Source organism: Chrysemys picta, chromosome 3, assembly GCF_011386835.1.
Source record: "Chrysemys picta bellii isolate R12L10 chromosome 3, ASM1138683v2, whole genome shotgun sequence".
NCBI lineage: Eukaryota > Metazoa > Chordata > Testudines > Emydidae > Chrysemys > Chrysemys picta.
The window spans coordinates 18,160,480-18,179,568 of NC_088793.1; the positions used below are offsets into that span (position 1 = coordinate 18,160,480).

Sequence of the window (19,089 nt, forward strand, 5' to 3'; positions counted from 1 at the left end):
TGCTGAGTCTAAACAGATTTTTTTCCCAATAGCAGGTAGGGATGATGCAGAATCACATCCAGTTAAGGCATGTGCAGATGTCAGAATTGAGTGTGTCACAAATTGCATGCACAGGTACGATGGAGGAACAATCATGGCACCTCTTACCAGACTTAAATATGGTCGTCTTGGCCATGGCAGGGGTGCCAGATTTCTTGACTGGCCTGAAGAAGCTACATGCCCCATAAGAATCAAGTGCACCTCTCACAAATCTCTCCATTTGTTCTTCACCAACATCTAATATTTTCAGCAGAAACTCTTGTACATCTGATGTTACACACAGTCCAGTAGATATGTTGATAAGCACCTCTAGATGTGATTCAGGGTCCAATGGGTTTATCATATTGTTGATGACATGGTTGGCAAAGACTTGTTTGTGGACTGTGTCTTCGCTACTTCTTGTTAGGTGACTTCTTTCTCATAGCTTTGATCTTCACTCAGGCTATGTCTTGTGGGGGTCCATATAACAAGGGCTGGATTCTTTTTTGACTGTTCCTACAGTCCCACTTCTGCCCTTTGAGTCTTTGAAGACAGTTTTCTCTGTTCCCGCATCACTCCAAATGCCATTGAAAGAACCAGGTGTCTGACATACATCATGTACTTCCTCAGGGAGATTTAACATGGCAAGAATGTAGACTGATATCCATATGGGATAGTCGGACCTGCCTGCAGTATGGAACACTGTTTGTGTAAGGCATTAAGAAGTTGAAATGAACTTAAACAGTACAAACTTCTAGTCATAGTCATGGTCCAGTGTTTCTGGAACTGTGCTAAAAATGATGTTCTCATTTTGGGTACCATATTTTCACCTCACCTACAGGCTTACGGCACCATTGGACAGCTCCACATCAGACCTCATCCGAACATACATAAAATAAGCATTCAAATGATATAAGATGTGGGTGTGTGTAGGGTAGGCACATTGAACTCCAAAAATATGGCAGCTTTTCAGAGAATTGTCACAATATCTGTACAGGCAGGGAACTGTTCACCCTGGAGATACCCTAGTCAGACGGGAAAGACCAGAGGATGGGTCTCCACCCAAGAGAAGTAACGGCCAAAGGAGTCGGAAACCTGAGGGTGAGTGCCCTTGCTGGACCACTGAAGGGAACTACTACATGTGCTGTTGTCCTGAACTGTGCCATATGTTCTTGTGAAGGCAACAGAGGCAGGACTAAGATATTCTCAATTAAGAGGTCTAGACTTCCAGAGGAGCACTGGTGAATGTAGTGTGACCTCCTGTAGAAAATGCTGCCAAATAAAGCTGCCAATGGCATTTAAAACAGGAACTTGTCCCCCTTTCCTCCACACACTTTTGCTCCTGCCCTTCCCTCTTCCCCAAACCCAAGCAGAGCTGTCTATAACTTGGCATGGGATGAGAACCAGAGGATCCATGGACTCCACTAGGGACTTTGCTTTTGTCAGACTATTTTATGTGGAAGGTGCTCAGGTCCAGACCTCAAAGATATATAGGCACCTGTTTCCCATAGAAATCCCTTTGAGGATCTGGACTGCAGATATTGCTATGTTGGGTAGCAGGACAAACCCTAAAATGGACAAAATTGTTATATAAATTGAGTAGAAACGTTTTCATTTGGATGAAATCTGACAATTACAAATTCTTATAAAGTCTTCAGAATTTCACAGGGGAGGGAGTTTCCCTGAAGAGCTCAAAGCCTTTTACACAAACATGACTCCCTTTGAGGAAGCAAAGTGTCATTGTTCCCAGTTTACAGATAGCTGTTCTGCCTTGATTTCCCTATAAGTGACTGCCCCCTCTGTGGTATGCCAGCTACTGGTAAACCGGGTTTTTTCTAGTCACATCATAATACAAAGGTTGATTGATTGGTGGAGCACGTCTCCTCCCATTTACAATCAGCACTGTATTTCATGCAGGGGTAATTTATTCTGATATTAGGGCACAGGGTTAAGGTATGACAAGTGTAACCTTAACTCTTGGTTTCCCTTTTTCCTATTGATTGTGAGTTTTTGCGTAGTTTGAGAAGCATCACCTTAATGCCACATTTCCCTGTTTTCCAACTTTTGTTTTTTTAACCGTACATTTCTGTGAGATAGAAAGCAGGGGACCCAGTGTGGTGTGCCAGCAATCTTAATTCGTTCTTCAGTTATGTTTTCATTTGGTGAGGGAGGGGATTTCTATATGGTATGTATTTAGGCATACGTTTCATTACTGCACGAAGGGCTGGGTTGTTATATACCTCCAAGTCATCAAACACCTCTAACGGTACAGGTGGTCTTCAGATTTCAAGGGCTTAGTAACTCTATTGATGGCCACAGATGCTCAGTGCCATACAGATGCAGTATAAAACCCCAGGCAGAACAGAAGGGAATGGAGTTGTTCTTGATTTAAACCTGTGTAAGATCAACATTCATCAATTTTAGACAGGCAAGCCTATTTTTTTTCTTCACCCTCGCCCCCCTGCTCTTTTAATGAACAAAAATGGGGCCTGAGTCAAAGCTTGTTGAAGTTAATGGGAGTTATTCCATCCAGTTTAGTGGGCTTTGTGTCAGGCCCATTAACCGTAAAAATCGGAAGCAAAACTCACTTCCCATTTATGAGTTTCTGTGTGCGGTGATTTCAAACTAACAGAGCAGTGGATTTTGTTCCACACATCTTATTTTTTTTGTTCATCAGTACTCCAAGGCTAGCAAGGAAATGCAAGTGGTTACTGAGTTTTTTTCAGTCGTTTTGGGGGCAGAAAACTATTTTTTCATGTTAATATGTGCAAAGCCCTTGGCATCGCCATTTGAGAATGGTCAGTGGCAAAAATTGCAGATGATAAGCTATTGCACATTGAGCCAAACCCTGGACCAGGAGCAAAGCTTAAGTAAAAGTTGTGCTCTGGAAAACAGTGTGTGTTGGAAGGGGTGACCTGACTTCAGGCCAGGGCCAGCCGCACTGGAAACTGAACTGTAGCTGGGAGAACCTAGAGCTCTCCTCTTCATCCAAGCATGAGATTATGAGAGTCTGTACTATGCACAGACCGAATGAACATGCCCTTTATATGCCCCCAGCATAACCAAATTTACACACTTCAGTGGTGAGTCAGAGACGCATCACTAAACTCTCCTTAGCACACAGGGTTGCATCATATCTTGTCCTTTTGCACAGCAGGCTCATTCCCTGTGACCCTTCCATTGGCACACAAACATATATCTGCCCTTAAAATATAAAAAAACGTCAGAATAAGGAACAAAACCAAACTATTATGGGGCCAGGGTTTTGCCCACTACAATGAAAGCAAGCTGTTCCTGTCTGGCCCATGCTCATGGAGTTCAATTATTTATAATAAGGTATTAGTTATAAATTTCACACTTACACTTCTGCCTAGTTACTAGTAATTTGCAATGGCAGGAGGAGAGGGTTGTACATAATCCATTCAAGGCCAGATTTTGTCCCCTTGCATGGGGGGATGCCTTATTCTGTGAGGTGTATTTCAATGGTCTACTCATGCAGTAAGGCACCACTCAGCTGAGGGACAGTGGGAGAATATGGTCCTCTGCCACTTTACCTATGTTTCTGTAAAGATGGAGGACTGGTGTTCTATTGATATCTGAACACATTCAGTGCTGGGGATTATAATATAAGACATGGCTGTTGTTTTAATCATTCATTTTTGTAGAGTCTGTGCCTTATTTGATATGCTGCATTATTAAAGCACAGATTGACAAATGAAAAATTAGGGGTCCAAGATTAGTACACAACTTGAATGTATCTTGGAAATGTGTTTTATTGGTCTGATTTGTATAAAATGTGACATCATACATAGAAATTGACAGACTGGCTCAGACCCAAGGTCCGTCTAGTCCAGTATACTGTCTCTGACAGTGGCCAGCAACAGATGTGTCAGAGGAAGGTGCAAGAAACCTTGCAGTACACAGATGTGGGATAAAATTGTACACAAGCACAGGGTTAACAAAACCTAGTTAGGTGCCTTTAGGTGACTGTGTTTTTCTGTATTGTTAAATATTGTGACTCTTAAGCCTATGGTGGTACCACAGATACATAGCTATTAAACCACGATAGGTTGATAAACATACCTTGGTGATGGTCAGTGAATCTTCATCCTTCCGCAACAAAATGAGGCCTCCCTCTCCTGGACTAAAGTGGTACCTAGCAAACTTATAGTTGTCATGGCTATCCACTAGAGGGAGCCATTGGCACACATTAAGCCAGCATGCTGCATTTATCTGTTGTTACAAATAGCTAGAACGGGGGTAGTGTTTTCTTGGCTGTGGGAAATGCTTTGGCTGCTTGAAATTAATATACTGTGGGGATTAATGATAATCAAAGGAAATTAAGCATAGGCAAGAAGTTCAGTAATTCCACCAAAATGTTTAATACCATATTAGATTTCCACTGAAGTACAGAGCTAATGTATTTGTACAAAATATATGGTTAAAAATAGTATTGATTTATAATATGTACAGATATGTCACATCTTTGTCAGCAATCCAGACACTTGAATGAGGAGAACATGGTTAATGGTCTCAGATCCACAATAACATACATGAAAGGCTTCTGCAGCTAATCACAATAGGACAACTTGCCAAATCAACAGTAAGGATGAAGCAATCAATACGGATGACATATTCCTTTCAGAAATCTCTGAACAAGAAGCAGTCTGCTCTAAAATGGATTCAAAACATTTATACTTTTTTTTTCTAAATTGATAGTGAAGAGAACATGTCTTCAGGACACTAATGTAGACACGACGGTCCTGTACTTGATTAATGATCGATCACTTTCAGTGGTTTATTAAACAAGGCTGATTTTCTGATGCACAGAAGATAGACCAGTTTACTCCTGCTGGCCTGATCCTATTCTTAGGAAGTCAATGGGAAAACCTCTGTTGACTTCAGCAAGAGCAAGACTGAGCCCTCTATATCCTGGATATGAATTACAGGGGATTAAATCCTAGAGTCTTTATCTAGGTGCTGAATGCTTTTAATTCCCATTGACTCAGAGGATGAACAGCACCTCAGGTGCAGCATCAGGTTCCTAGTGCTTACTTGAACAAGATTCCCCAGACAAAGAAATCCTGGACACTAGGGCCTGCAGATACTCCATTGTTGGAATACTGGTATTCAAAGAGTCCCTGGGTGACCTTTACCCATCTTGGAGTGAGTATCTGTTAAATGGGTTGATAAACCTTATTATGCCTTCCGAACATCCCTGACCTAGAGGCAGCACGGTTTCTCATGCCCTGGTAAGAATGCAGGGTAGCATTGTGTTTTAGGGAGTGCAAGTGCTGTGCTGCCTATACTCCTCTCCAAGCCAAAGCATCTGCACTGGCCAGTTTGCAGGTGCCTCAACCTCTTTGGGGTAGATAGTGGCACTTGCTCCTCACTGTCCTTGCACTCTTCTGAGCACAAACAGTGGAACCATGGCCAACCCTCACCTAGGCATGTGAGGTAACAGATCTCTTGGGCTACCCCCCTCCTTACACATCTGCACGGGGCACAGCACAATCTCCCCCATATGGTGTTGCTAAAAGCCTCAGTAACTCCAACTGCAAAGCCAGGTGAACATGGTACAGTGTGGGTTGCTGAACTTTGTCCTGTATGAGCTTCTTGAATAAAAGGTGCCGTGTTCCTCACCAACGTAACTATTAATTTTAGTGTTGTTACACCAGGGATTAATCTTGGCCAGGGTCTGTCCAGTACCTTAATCTGTACCTTATTTTTTTGAGCCAGCAAACCTTGTATATTTTGGTAACTATTATTGTAAAGTGGCTTCCTTGAGGAAAACACAAAAGCTTCAAGATGAGACATTGCTTTATTTTCTTATACATTAACACAGTGGATAAGTAATTGCAGTACTTAAACTGAATTTGCAAGTTTTTTTTTTTTTTAATTAAAGAATCTTGAATGGAGGGGGAGGAGGAAACCTACAAACAGTGTTCTGTGATTTTGAGTTTCAATGGCTAGCAGGAAATTGCTGAACCAAAACCAAAGCGAATAGCAGTTGCACTAATCAGGATTATTCATAATAACCGGCCCAACATCCCTCTTCCAGGAAAAAACAGTTCCTGTCCCTACCCCGATCTATGACAAAGTACTGCTGGGCTGTTATCACCTCAGATAAATCATTCTGATGAGTCTGGGAGTAATTCTAACAAATAATTTGCAGACTCTCCATTATCAGGCAGTAAGTAACTACAAGCCCAATTCTGTGAGGTGTTGAGTCCCCTTTGAAAACAGGGCCTCTGTGCAAAAAGTGAGTCAGCAATAATCATTCTAGTTGTTGCCTGCTTTGGGCTTCCCAGTGCATCCTGTGCACTCTAATATCTGTCCTGTCTAGGTTGTAAACTCTTTGGGGTGGTGATTATCTTGATTTGTGTCTTGCACAGCCCCAAGCACACCACCGGTAACAAAATACATGCACAACTTTGGGTGTGCAGTCAGTTGTGCAAGTAATCAGGGCATGAACCTGTAAGGTGCTAATAACAATTGGAGGTAAGACATGCCTTCAATTCTGACTCCCAAGAGTTGCTCGGCATCTTGCAGGATCAGGCCCTGATTGCACACTATCACTTGTGTGTGCAAATGCCCTACTATAGAAGTGTAACAGCCCATTTGTGTGTTCAGATTAAGTGCTTAATGGAATTTTGTGCATATAACTTCTGTGCCCATACAGAGTCCAGGTGAGGCCTGTCTGGAAACGTGGCCTCCAATGTTCACTTTGGCAACCATTGGGCTTATTTCCAGGCAATGTGGTTTTTCCCTTTTATGCACTATTCAAACACAAATGGCATTTAGACAATTGTCACGTTTCAATACAAATCAGCTAAAGAATCTTTTCTCGTTGCTTGGGCAAGCTCACATGCTGCCTAGCAGTAGAGAATAATTAGGAGTTATACAGACCATTTTACCCCTGGATCCCATCACTGCCACCTTTTTATACCAGACACAAAGAATAAGGTCTACATTGTAAAGAGACCAATGATTTTTGTGTGCTTCAATTTTTGGATGGCAATCTGAGACATTAAAGGGTCCTGATTTTCACCAAGTTCTGAGCACCATCTCTCTGAAAATCAGGCCCCTTTAAGATGCCTCATATTGAGCACCAAAATCATTAGTCACTTATGAAAATTAGATCTAAACGACTTGCAGAAGGTCACACACAAGAAATCTCTGGCGGAGCTTGGTAGAGAACCCATATCTTCTGGCTCCAGTTCTTTGCCTTAAACAACAAAACAATCCTTCAGGACTATCCTAGAGGAAGAGGAAAAATACCCTATATGAATTGACATGGTAGACCATAAACCATCACTCTGATATTTTGTGGGAATCAGGATTAGTATTGTTCTTTTCTTTTTAAGATTAGGCATTTTCTCAGTGCCAAGTTACCTATTTAAACATGCACATGTATCATGTTTACCCATTTTGAACAGCCACCGTGGAGTGATTTCAGTTGGTAGAGATACATACTTGCTTTTCTGAACTAATGCAGTGTGCTATTTTTACATAATCCCAGGCAAATTCAGATATGGTATAAGCAGTGTAAGTTTATGAAAGTCAATGGAATTGCAACTACTTAAATTAGATTTGAATTTTAGCTTCATATCTTGCCAGGAATTATCATAATTTGTACAGAAAACAATAGTGACTGAAGTGAAAGCTTGCATATATCACACTTATATTTCCTTTATCCTCCTGCTCCAGAAACACAGGCCCACTTGAACTACAGGATAATCTCCAGTCAGCAGCATGTGGCCTGTGACGCACATTTTAAGCAGTCCTGGTTCCATCCAGTAGCGAGCAGTAGTGCACATTCACACTAGCCAGTTCACTAGACTATTTTAACCTTTCTTGAGGATTGCTTTTCAAAATGCCAAAAGCAAGCAGAACACATGGACAAATCATCATTTGCCATATTTATTTTTTAAAACTAAGCTCTGAGTTATACAAGTGCAAAAGTGATTCATTAGCCAATAACCTTTTTTAATACTCCTATAAAATATGACTAAATAGAATATTTTTAAAAGGTGTGTACAGTATAATGGAAATGCTGACACATAACTAACTCTCACAGTGCTAGGACATACCACTGTAAAGTCTTGCAAGACTATTTAGCTGATTATCATTCTATACAAAAGACGTTCCCTTTGTCTCAAGAAAGGCCCTTTTCACTGTCACTGCATGAAAAGAGAACTAGCCAATTTGGGCGCAAATAAATGTGAAAGAGCAGGATTGTAGTTTACCCACAGGACACATTTTTAACCCTACTCAAGATTGTTGTTGTATTTTTTTTAAAGTACGGATCCATTTAGCTCAGATATTATAGCAAGGTTTTTTAGAGGGAGGCAATCCAGCTATGGGATCAGCTAGTATGCTGTTCTAGTGATGACAGTGGGTCCCCACAAGGGCATGGGGGTCCTGTTGCAACACTGAGACTTTTGACAATGACTACTATTTATTTTGAAATGTTTGAGCACCCTACTTTGAGTTTAAGGAAGTTAAATGCACAAATACATTTACAAAAGAAGTCACCATATGCAGAGTATGAAAGAGTCTAAGTTCAGAGAAGAAGGGGGAGGACAAGCGGGGTAGAGGGTGCACCAGTAGTAGCAATTGTAAACTTCATTTTCTCTACTCCATTTCTAACCAGAGGAGTGAGCAACGTACATCCACTAGAGGGTGCCATTTCACCTCTAGAAAACCATTTCAGTAGTATCTCAGAACCCATTTGAAAAGCAAGTTTAAAGAATCAGGGCCAAATTCTGCTGTCTCTTACACTGGTGTGAATCAGGAGCCACTGGAGTTAGTCCTGATTTATAGTGCTCTTATAAAGTGCTCTGCTTTTGGTGTTGCAAATCCTCATACAGCGAGTGAAAGTCATAGTAGCTGAGTTTGCAGACCTTACATAGACAAAACTCCCATTGAAGTCAGTAGGGCCACAGGATCTGGACTACTGAATTTATGTAGAAAATTTACTTTTCAAAGTGGTCAGCCCTTTTTGAGGAAGGATGTTTTCCATTACTAGTCAGGCTTAGGCTGCTAGTGAGATACAAAGCTGGCTTGCCAGGTTCTCAAATGTTATTTTCATACTAGAGAGGTTAATCTATAATATCAGAAGTATTGTTCTTTTACATAGTGATTTATAAACCCTGATTGCAGCCATACCAGGATTCCCTTGGGTTGTCTCAATCTTTCAGCTGTGTTTTTCTTTCTGTGGTTTGGACAGTGAAGCTATTTCCCACACCCTCCTGCACAGTACCTATAGCTCCACTCTTTTAGGACCTAACGTAGTCAATTAACTATGCCTGTCTTTAAGCATCCCTTGTGTGCATGCCCCATAATGCACTTTGAGACAATAAGACGAAGAGAACATTAAACTAAAACGGATGCTTCAGTCACAATAGGATTTTTAATCTGAGTTGGGCCCAAGTTGCATAGTTTGGACCCGGATCCAAACCCCCAAACGTCTGATTTTGCTTTGATGTGGGGACTAGGTTTGGGTTCCTTATTCATTGTTTGATTTTTGTACATAAAAGACCAGATCCTCAGCTGGTGTAAACTGAGGTAAATGGAGCTACACAGATTTACAGCAGCTGAGGATCTGGCCCCCAAATCTCTGCCATCTCAAAGTGACGGTTTTATTCGGGAAATGTTACATTTAAACCTCACATAAAAATACTATTCATAATTAACTGTCTAAAGCCAAAGGATCTTGACATCAACATAGCTTTTTATCTATGTAGTGACGCATGAAATAGGAGGGGATTCGTTCTCCTTAAATCCTATAGCTTGCTTAATGTACCATTTTCAGCAGGATTGGTCACATTATAGTCCCAGGGTGGAAGGTGATTTAAAATAAGAAGAATATTATTCTTTAAATCAATTCTGAAAGCACTGCCAAAAAGTAATAATGTGAAATAGCTGAAAAGCTTTTTTTTTTTTTTAAAAAGAAGGTCCTCTGTCTAGATCCCATAAAGCTAATAAAGTCAAGTCTCATTTAGGTTAGGTCTCTGCTGCATTGAACATGCTTGTTGAACCTAAATGTGAACGTCTGCTAAGTGGTGTCCACACTGCACTGAGAATCATCACCATAAGGGTTATGCATAAGCAAGGCTCTAGTTCTCTGTGGTGACGGTCAGAAAAGGAACTCTGTAAAAATGGCTCATTCTTACACCCACAGCTCTGTTCTCCCAATGGGCATTGAGAATTCTCTGCTGATTTTAGTGACAAAATTACATGTTTTTCTTTCTGTCAGTATTGCTGAGTCAATACAGCAGTGGGAGAATGAGCTAGAGATACGCACACTGAAGCGTGCGTATCCTTATCGTTAATTAAGATTCTGCCACTGTAATTTTCAGAAACTTCCTAACAAGGTTTTATTACAGAACCTAGCTTGACTTTCAGATCCCAGGTTGACCTTGCAGGGTTGAGAAGTAGAAAAACTTTCTTTTTACTTGTAAATGGAGCAAATTTGATCGGAAAGGCACTGAGAGTTTAAACATGGAACCCCTCAGTGCCATCTCTACAGAGTCTTTTTCAAGGGGGTGGGATAGAACTGCTGCTCATTTGCTTATGCCCCAATCCTGCAAAGCCGTGTGCATATGCTTCACTTTCATAACATTCATTTAATGGAATTACTCACGTGTGTCAAGTTAAGCTCATGTGCCTTTGTAAGAGCGAGGCTTAGATCTCTAGAAAGCACTTTCTCGAAACGGTGAGCGTGCATGAGAATAATTAACAGATGATCTGCCCAGGTAGAAAATCCAAATATCTAAGTACTCTCTGCTACCAGCCACAATGAAAGCACAAAAATGTCAGTAATCCTGTGCATTTTATGGGTGACAGGGACATGTAGGAGTGAGTGAGACAGGAGAGTAAATTCCATGCAGTCTAAGTTCAAGTTTAAGTGTGGTCCTGTTTTATTTGGCCTGGGGGAGGGGCGGGGAGAGAATACTGCATACAGCTAATATGGACCTTAAAACACATCGAGCAAAGGGGGAGGGGGAGTGCTGATTATTAGGGATAGGCAAATATTTGCAAATAGCTGGAGTATCAGGGCTATCCAGCATTCCACTGGAAACCTCTGCCCATCACTGCCTTTTGCTGCTACCATGAGACAGCAATGAATCCCAGTGTAATGGGAAGTTAGCTTCTCCACCCTAAGCTCAGGGGTGCAGGAAAAGAGAAGTAACATCCTTGCCCTCCTGCTGGGAGGGAATGTGAGGATTTCCCCCACTGCTAGCAGCCTGGCTCCCTCTCATTGGAGGGCGAAGGAATGAAGGACACCTCCCCCTTCACAAAATCCTGCCTCCCCCTTCAGCCCAATGCACTCCAGGGTGTGTTAGCCTCAGATTTAAAGGGCCAGCGTATTCAGCAGCAGTCAAGGGACAGGAGTGTTTCACTCCTCTGGCTGTAACTGAAACATGCAGAGAACGTCTTGTCCCCTGCAGAAGTTTCCAGGGGGAGTGAAAGGCCACTGGGTTGCCCCCCACAAGATAAATGCTCAGTAAGTGGAGGTGAAGGGGTTAAAGGCCGCCGAGCTGCTACCTCACACGATGACACCAGGTAAGAATGAGGGACAAGCGGGAGACCCAGGTCTGCTGGGGAGGAGTGGGAGAGTGGGGAGTGGGATCCTACGGGAAGTGGAGCAGAGAATGTTGTTCTGCTAGTCTGAATGTTAATCCCAACATCAGCCTATTTGCTCATCACTAGTTTACTAAGTGATGCTTCTGGTTTTGCTATCATTACAAGGTGCAAAGCTATGAAAAACCCTCAGACTGAGCCCCCTCCCCTCTTCCCAGCCTATTCTAGCCCCTTTCCCAAGATCTATTACACTTGATGGCAGGTGATATGGTTACATGTACAAAGAACTTTTTCCTAGCCCTTGTGTTAGACAGGCTTGAGTACAGAGACGGGATTTCAATGAGCTAGATGTCCCATTACCCAAGAGGCAATGACTGCCCTTCAACAAAACATAGCAAACAGAAAAACAAAGAGCCATGCTGGAGGAGAGAAGTGCGGCTTCCGCTGGAGAGGCTCAGTTAGACACAGGAGGAGGCAGGCCAGGGCGCCGGGTTTGAATAATTTTTGGCTTTGGAGAATTCTTTGGGTCCTCTTCTTCCTCTGTGTCGCTGTCGCAGACATGCACCACCACGCTCGGGGTGGACTCTGTCCCTGCATGCAGCTCGTACTTCTCCCCTGGAAGCAGAAGTAAGTGGTTAGGTCAGAGGTCACCAGTATAGGAGAGCCAAACATTGAGTCTAGCCTTGTCTGTCTCCAGGAATAGCCCTGATTCAGCCATCCGGGTAGCTGCACCATCGCTGAGCTTTACGCATAGACAAAAACACACAGGAGTTTGCCTGGACTGAGCTAATGGAGGTTTATTCCTGCATGCCCCTTTCTACACATAGGGGTCAGCACCCCTGCAACTACACCGAGAGCTGGCGACTGATTACTACGCCAGGCTATTCCCAAGTGTAGACGAGGCCTAAGGGTGGAATCCAGGATAATCTGGACTAGTTAAAAACAAACTGCACTGGTGTCTATGCTAGCATTTCCCACTAGCGCAGCTACAGTCGTGGCTGAAGTCACAGAGTAGACAAGGCTTAAATGTATGTGTAAGGGGAGAGAGAAGGTAGCCGAGTGTCATGGAGATGGGGCCAGCTCAGAACCACACCTCCTAAACCCTCTATCAACAGGGAGTTCCGTGCTGGACTCAAACTTCATGGCTGCCCCTTGTATCTAAAATGGGCCAAACCTCAGCACCCCAGGCCCAAACTTCCTTCGACTCTGGGATCATTCAGATCCAGTTACTCATACTGCAGCTTGGTCCCATCTCTCATTTCTCTAGCTACTGTAGCGGTAGGCTGTGCGGGAGAGGATGTGTTTATCACTGATAACAGTTCCAGCTATAAACATCTCTAAATACCCTTCACCATTGAATGTAGGCACAGCATCTACTGAGCACTTATGACAGTCGTCATTCTGGCGGACATGTAGGGGATTGAACCAGAGCCCTGTAGAGCTAAAGGCATGAGCAGCTCTAGCCTGAGCCAGTGCTCTTTAGCAGTCGCTGTAACACACTCATATCCTCTGCAGATCGGGCATGGAGCGGGACCTGTCCCACACTCAGCAATGGGTTACACACTTATGCAGCACTTTGGATTTTCTAAGTGCTCTGTGCACAGTCATTACTTAACCCTCCAAGTTCCCCGGTGAAGGAGGTCAGTGTTGTGGAGGTGGAAATGGGGCAGGGAAGTGAAATGACTTGCCCACAGCCCCAGAGTAAGAGCCAGGCTCAGAACTCAGTCATTCCTAGCTCCAAGTCCTGTGCACCATCTCCTGAACAACGCTGCCTCTGTTCAGTGCGGTACATGGGGCTGTAGCTAAGAATAATGGGATGGAATTAAGAAAAAGTAAATTTAAGAAGGATAACAGGAAACATTTCCAACGGTGAGATCTGAGAGACACTGGCCTGGTCTCCCCTAGGAAGCCGGGGTTAGTCTCATGGCTTGGCAGTTAAAACTCAACTGGAGAAAGCACTAGAAAATGTGTTGTAGGGAACAATCCTGGCCTCGCAGGGGCAGACTAGATGACCTATTGGAATAGGTCGTTTCCATCTTTTATGCCTGCAAGCACCCAATGCACTTTATTTAAGTTTGACAAATTGGCTTATTAAGACCCTGACGAACACCATGATCAGCTACTGGCAAACACTACTGTGTCTTTGACAAACTATGCTTTACGAGACTGCTTTGAGTTAAGAGCGGCCAATGCAAATTTACTGTAAATCCTCTAGGAGGAGAGCAAGGCACCATATAGCTAGGTAAGATGGAACCCCCAAATCCTATTTGCTATAGACTAAATGATTATTACTACTTATTTGTATTGTGCCTAGTAGTCCTAGTCATGAACCAAGACGTCATTGTACTAGGGGCTATATAAACAGAACCAAAAGATGGTCCCTTGCCAGGTTTTATAAATTACTGAGCCTGATCCCAAAAATCTTCATTCACAGGATTCTTTATTACACACACCTTTTTGAATAAAAGGTTGCAGGGCCCCTATCACTCCAGGTAACTCTGCACCTGCCACAAGGAAAGCATGGTGTTCGTGCTGGTTTGCTGTTCATCCCAGTGAGGTTTATAGGCCTGGGATTAGAGGACAGGGTGCATTTTTATCTGGAGGGGGGAGGCAACTTTACAATCAAGACAGTGAATAGCTCCTGTAAATTAGGCTTCTTGCTGGAAGAGATATTTTATTGCTGTGATCCCATTAATGCTGACATTAAACGTCTCTATTTTTGGAAATCTTTTTCCTGGATCCAGATTGAGTAAAGCACTATGGGGCTTGTTGAGAAGCTAAAATGTAAAAAGAGAAACAGCTTGGTCATGCTGTATGGAGAAATTATATGGTTTTGCTTTGCCTATTTTCCCTGCAGGCTGCAGCTAATTTCTCAGCTATGGGCTGACGTCAATGCTGCCAACCAGCACTGAGGGGCACATTGGTCACTGTCAGCTGCAAAGAGCTCTGCGGTGCAGTGCACACACAAAGCTGGGCCATTTCTTATCACACCACGTACAGTAACTCACATTCACTGTCCTCTTAAAAGGTAATAATCCCAGCTCAGATGCCACATTCTTTTATGCTCAAATTCTTCCCCAAAGGTTTCTTTCCACTGAAAAAGAGAAGTGGAAATAACTATAGACATTGGGACAAACATTCAGAGGCCTCTGGCACAAGTAACTGCAGCAGCAATTAACGTCACTTGAACGAATCAGGATTCAGTGCTCCCAAAAATGGATTCTGAAGGTGTCCAAGTGAAGAACAGCTAATTGCCCTACAATAACGGAGATTCTTTGAGATGCTGTAGGCAGTGTGGATCCTACTGTAGGAACACAAGCACCTCATGCACACGACACCAGATTTTTCTTGATTAGCAGTATCCATCAGGGCCATCCATGGTGCCCGGGCCTCCCTGTGCTCTTGCCATAAAGGGCAGGGGGCTGCTGCACTCCTCCCACAGTTCAAAGCCTGTGTGGCAGAGGACTCTGAAAAGCAGGAATGGAGGGCTGGTTGTGGGATGCAAACGGACTACACCATCTCAAAGAACAGCTAGTGAAAAGTATTTTTCTTCTTTAAGTATTTGTCAGTGTGGATCCCACTGTAGACAGGCAAGCAGTATCCCCCCCCTGAAGTTCAGCTGCATCAGTCAAACAGAGATTAAAGTACTGCTGTCCTGAACGTGGTCTCTGATTTGGCTGCCAGGTCAAATACATATGTCACGGAGTGTGGGGGGACACAAGGCCCTGCACCCCCGGCTTCCTGCGATTCACCATGACTCTCAGCCAGCCAGTAAAGCAGAAGGTTTATTCAAACGACAGGAACACAGTCCAAGACAGGTCTTGCAGGCACAGACAACAGGACCCCCCGCAGTTAGGTCCATCTTGAGGGCCCAGGGGCACCACAGCCCCATTGGGGGAGGCGGGGGGCAGAGCCCGTCTGGGCTCCCTCCATTACCAGCCAGTTCCTGAAACTCTCTCTCTCCCCAGCGTCTCCTCCCCCAGCCTTTGTTCAGTTTCCCGGGCAAAGGTGTCACCTGACCTCTAACCCCTTCCTGGGTTCTCATGTTACATGCTCAGGTATTCTCCCTCAAGGCCAGTCTCCCATCCCCCAATGCAGACCATCCTAGCCACACTCCCCTGCCTTCCCAGCCAACACTCCCCACTCAGCATTCAAAGACCACATTAAGAACAGTCCCAGTTTGTCACAACATATGCTTAACAAAAGTTAGCAGGTGATGCTGCATTGCTGCCTTGTAGATTTGCGAGATCAGCATGTTTCTGAAGTGGGTGGAAGATGGTGCCTGTGCCCTGGTGGAAAGTGCCTTGACATTCGGAGGGAGAGGCTCGCTAGCCAGCTGATATTAGGTGGAAATACACTGCATGAGCCACTTCAAGGATTCTCTGTGACAAGACAACCTTTCAAGGCACCAGATATAGACGAGAAGAGGTGGGGAGAGAACCCAAAACATTTAGTCCTGCTGAGGTAATATAGAAAGGCTCTGGAGACATATAGAATATGGAGCTTCTTTTCTCCTGGCATTGAGTGCAGTTTCAAGAAGATGACTGATAAGGTAATGGATTGGTTCAGGTGAAATTCCAACTCCACCTTAGGGATGACTTTGGGGTACAGTTTCACCACCATCTTGTCCCTTTGGAAGGATGTGTAAAACAATCTGGACATAAAAACTTGGAACTTGCTGACTGTCCATGCTGATGTAATGGCCATGAGAATATCTGTCTTGGGGTACTGTGATGCTGGCAGACCAGGTGCCAGCTCATGCCAAGGCCCCTAGGCCTCAAATGACCACTGACAAATGCATAGCTGGAAACCAGTCTGGCTCACCTGTGTGTTAGTATTGTTAAACTAGGTATTGGGTTTATAAAAATTTATTTAGTGTTTTGGACTTTATGAAATGCTTTATAAGTTGCTGCATGCATTAATCTCACTTATCGTATCTGTATCACGTTATATGGTAATATTTAAGTGTTCACTCAAACTATAAACCACAGGAGAGAAGCGTTAACAAATATGAAATACTGGTTTGCCACAGGTGTATCCTCCTGCCCAACAAAAGAAGACCCATAGACCCCAGACAAACCATTGTAGAATATCAGAGGAGAAAAGACTTTGTTGATTGCACCCCTCCACACCAATGAAGAGGAGACGTGCAGGTGGACTCGTCCCATCAGCTTGAACTCTGGGGGAAGGGAATAAAAATACTTGACAAGAAGAAACTATCTTTATGCTGCTTGGACTCTGAGGGGCAAGGATTACGAAGCATAAGCAAAAGATCCCCAGTGCTTGGCCGGGGTAGCCTTAAAGGACATATAAAGCTTACTTATTAGAGAAGCTTTTATCAGCTTTTGGAACCTAAGACTTGTGTGTATATGTTTACCCCCTTTAACTTTGTAAATAACTCTTATTTTCTTTAGTTAGTTTATTATAGGAATGGCTACAAGCATTGTCTTTGTAAGATCTAAAGTATAATTGACCTGGGAAAGTGACCGGTCCTTTGGGACTGGGAGTAACTGCAATATTATGGTGATTTTTGGTGTAAGACCATCTATCACAAAGTTAAGCTTTTAGGTTATGCAAGACAAACTGGATTACCCAAGGTGACTATATGGGACTCCATGGTTGGGCTGTTACAGTGCTGAGGAGTTCACACTTGATCCTAGGTTGGTGAAATCGAAGTATAGAACTCACAACCAGTTTGGTGGGTGTGCCCTGCTTCTTAACAGTCTGCCCTGAGGTTGGTACTCATGCTTTGGAGCCACTCCTGGCAGCCTGACAGGCATATTGAGTAGTCCCATAGCAGTTCAATAGAAGTCTTCGTAAGCTTTAGAAGGATGACACGGCAGCCCATAATGAAGTTGGGTCTCTGACTGGAGAGCAAGCATGAAGAAAGTCCCTGAATACCAAAGGATGTGAGAAGACTGAGTGAGACTGTACTGGAGCGTAACATGCCAATACTGTAGAAAGGTAGACTTTAAGAGAGTTAAACACTAGCCCCATGTGTTTCTGGAGCAGGATGTGGTCTAAGATCTTTGGTATCGGGGACTCCACTGACTCAATATTATTCTGAGTTGCGCACATGGATAATCTTATCCATTTGGAGGATTAAGTTGTCCTGGTGGAACGTTTCCTGCTCTGCATAAGAATTTTCTGACCTGGTAGGGAGCAGTCTCTGTCAGTGTTGCTCAGCCAGCCAACATCCGGCCATCAGATGCAGTGACTGTGGGCCTGGGTGAGATATCTGACTATGGTTCTGGGGTACTATGTCAGGCAAGTTGGAAGGTGTATAGGATGCTGCTGAGACTGCTGAGATGCTGCTAATAATCAAAACTGTCTTGGCCAGTATGGGACTATCATGATGACTGAGGCCTTATCCTATATGACCTTGGATATTATCCTAGGAATCAGAGGAATTGGTGGGAATGCATACAGGAGTTCAAGACAATCAAAGGAAGAAGGCATCCAGTAGAGGGCCTGAGCTCATGCCTCCTATGGAATAAAAGTTCCAGCACTTGGTGGTATCCTCTGTGATGAACAAATTTGATGGGAATCCACCACTGATGGAATATCAGGTCTAGGATGGATTTCTGTAGTAACCACTCCTGTTTGGTTAGCACGATTCTGCTCAGAAAGTCTGCTAGGTAATTGATGATCTCTGGAAGATATAGAGCTTGTGGGGTCACCTCATGCTGATGACCTGAAACTTAATGGCTTCCAAGCAGAGGAGATAATCACACACCTCCTTGCTTGTTTACATAGTGAATTGCCAACATGTTATCTGTCAGAATTTGTACCTTGGAATTCTGCAGAATGGGCAAGAATGTTATACAGGGCTAACCTGATGATCCTTAGTTCCAGGACGTTCATGTATAGCTTCAATTTGTTCTGAGTCCATGTGCCTTGCATTTGGAGGTGTTTCAGGTGGGCCCCTCAGCCTGTCCCTGGTGTGTCCATGATAAACATTGTCCGGAGGAAGGGGGACCAAAAATGTCACCTTTCGCCTCATGTTCATGTCTAGCCACCAAGCCAGCAGTTGCAATGCTTGAGATGAGTCTTCATCGCATTTGCTCATATGATGTCTGGATGGGGCATACACGGATCTCAGCCACAAGTATAAAGGTTACAGGAGAAGTCTGGCAAGTGGCATCTCACATATGCACACCGACGTATGGCCTAATAGCCCCGGACATAGACACACTGTCATTGTTGGTTTCACTTGTAGGCTAAGCACCACTGAGTGAAGGGATAAGAAACTGTCCTCCGGTAGGTAAGCTCTTGCTGACCTGGAGTCAATCAGAGCACCTCTGAACTGTATTGTCCAATGATTACTCAGTTCATTGAAGTCAAAAATCAAAGCTCACAAGTGGGTCTGAAGATATTCATAATTTTTTAGAGTTTAGCCTGAGCTGAGAACTAGGGGGTTGGACATCTGGCCATGGGCGGTAAGAGGGAAATGAAGCACAGAGTGCACGCACAGCCCTAATG

The 19,089-nt window shown here is 43.7% G+C and overlaps 1 protein-coding gene across 4 annotated transcripts in view; it reads right to left on the reverse strand.

Annotated features, from left to right (window-relative positions):
• Positions 1 to 5,838: 5,838 nt before the first annotated feature.
• The window catches only part of RCAN2 (regulator of calcineurin 2), a 162,940-nt gene continuing 149,689 nt past the window's right edge, over positions 5,839 to 19,089 (reverse strand). For 3 of the 4 annotated variants that reach the window (XM_005297379.4, XM_005297380.4, XM_024101110.3), the window contains one exon: positions 5,839 to 12,222. In XM_005297379.4, coding sequence (XP_005297436.1) covers positions 12,062 to 12,222 — 161 coding nt within the window. In that variant the 3' untranslated portion in view covers positions 5,839 to 12,061. Of the gene's footprint in view, positions 12,223 to 14,615; positions 14,702 to 19,089 lie in introns of all 4 variants that reach the window. The other variant, XR_256009.4, reaches the window with a different exon arrangement.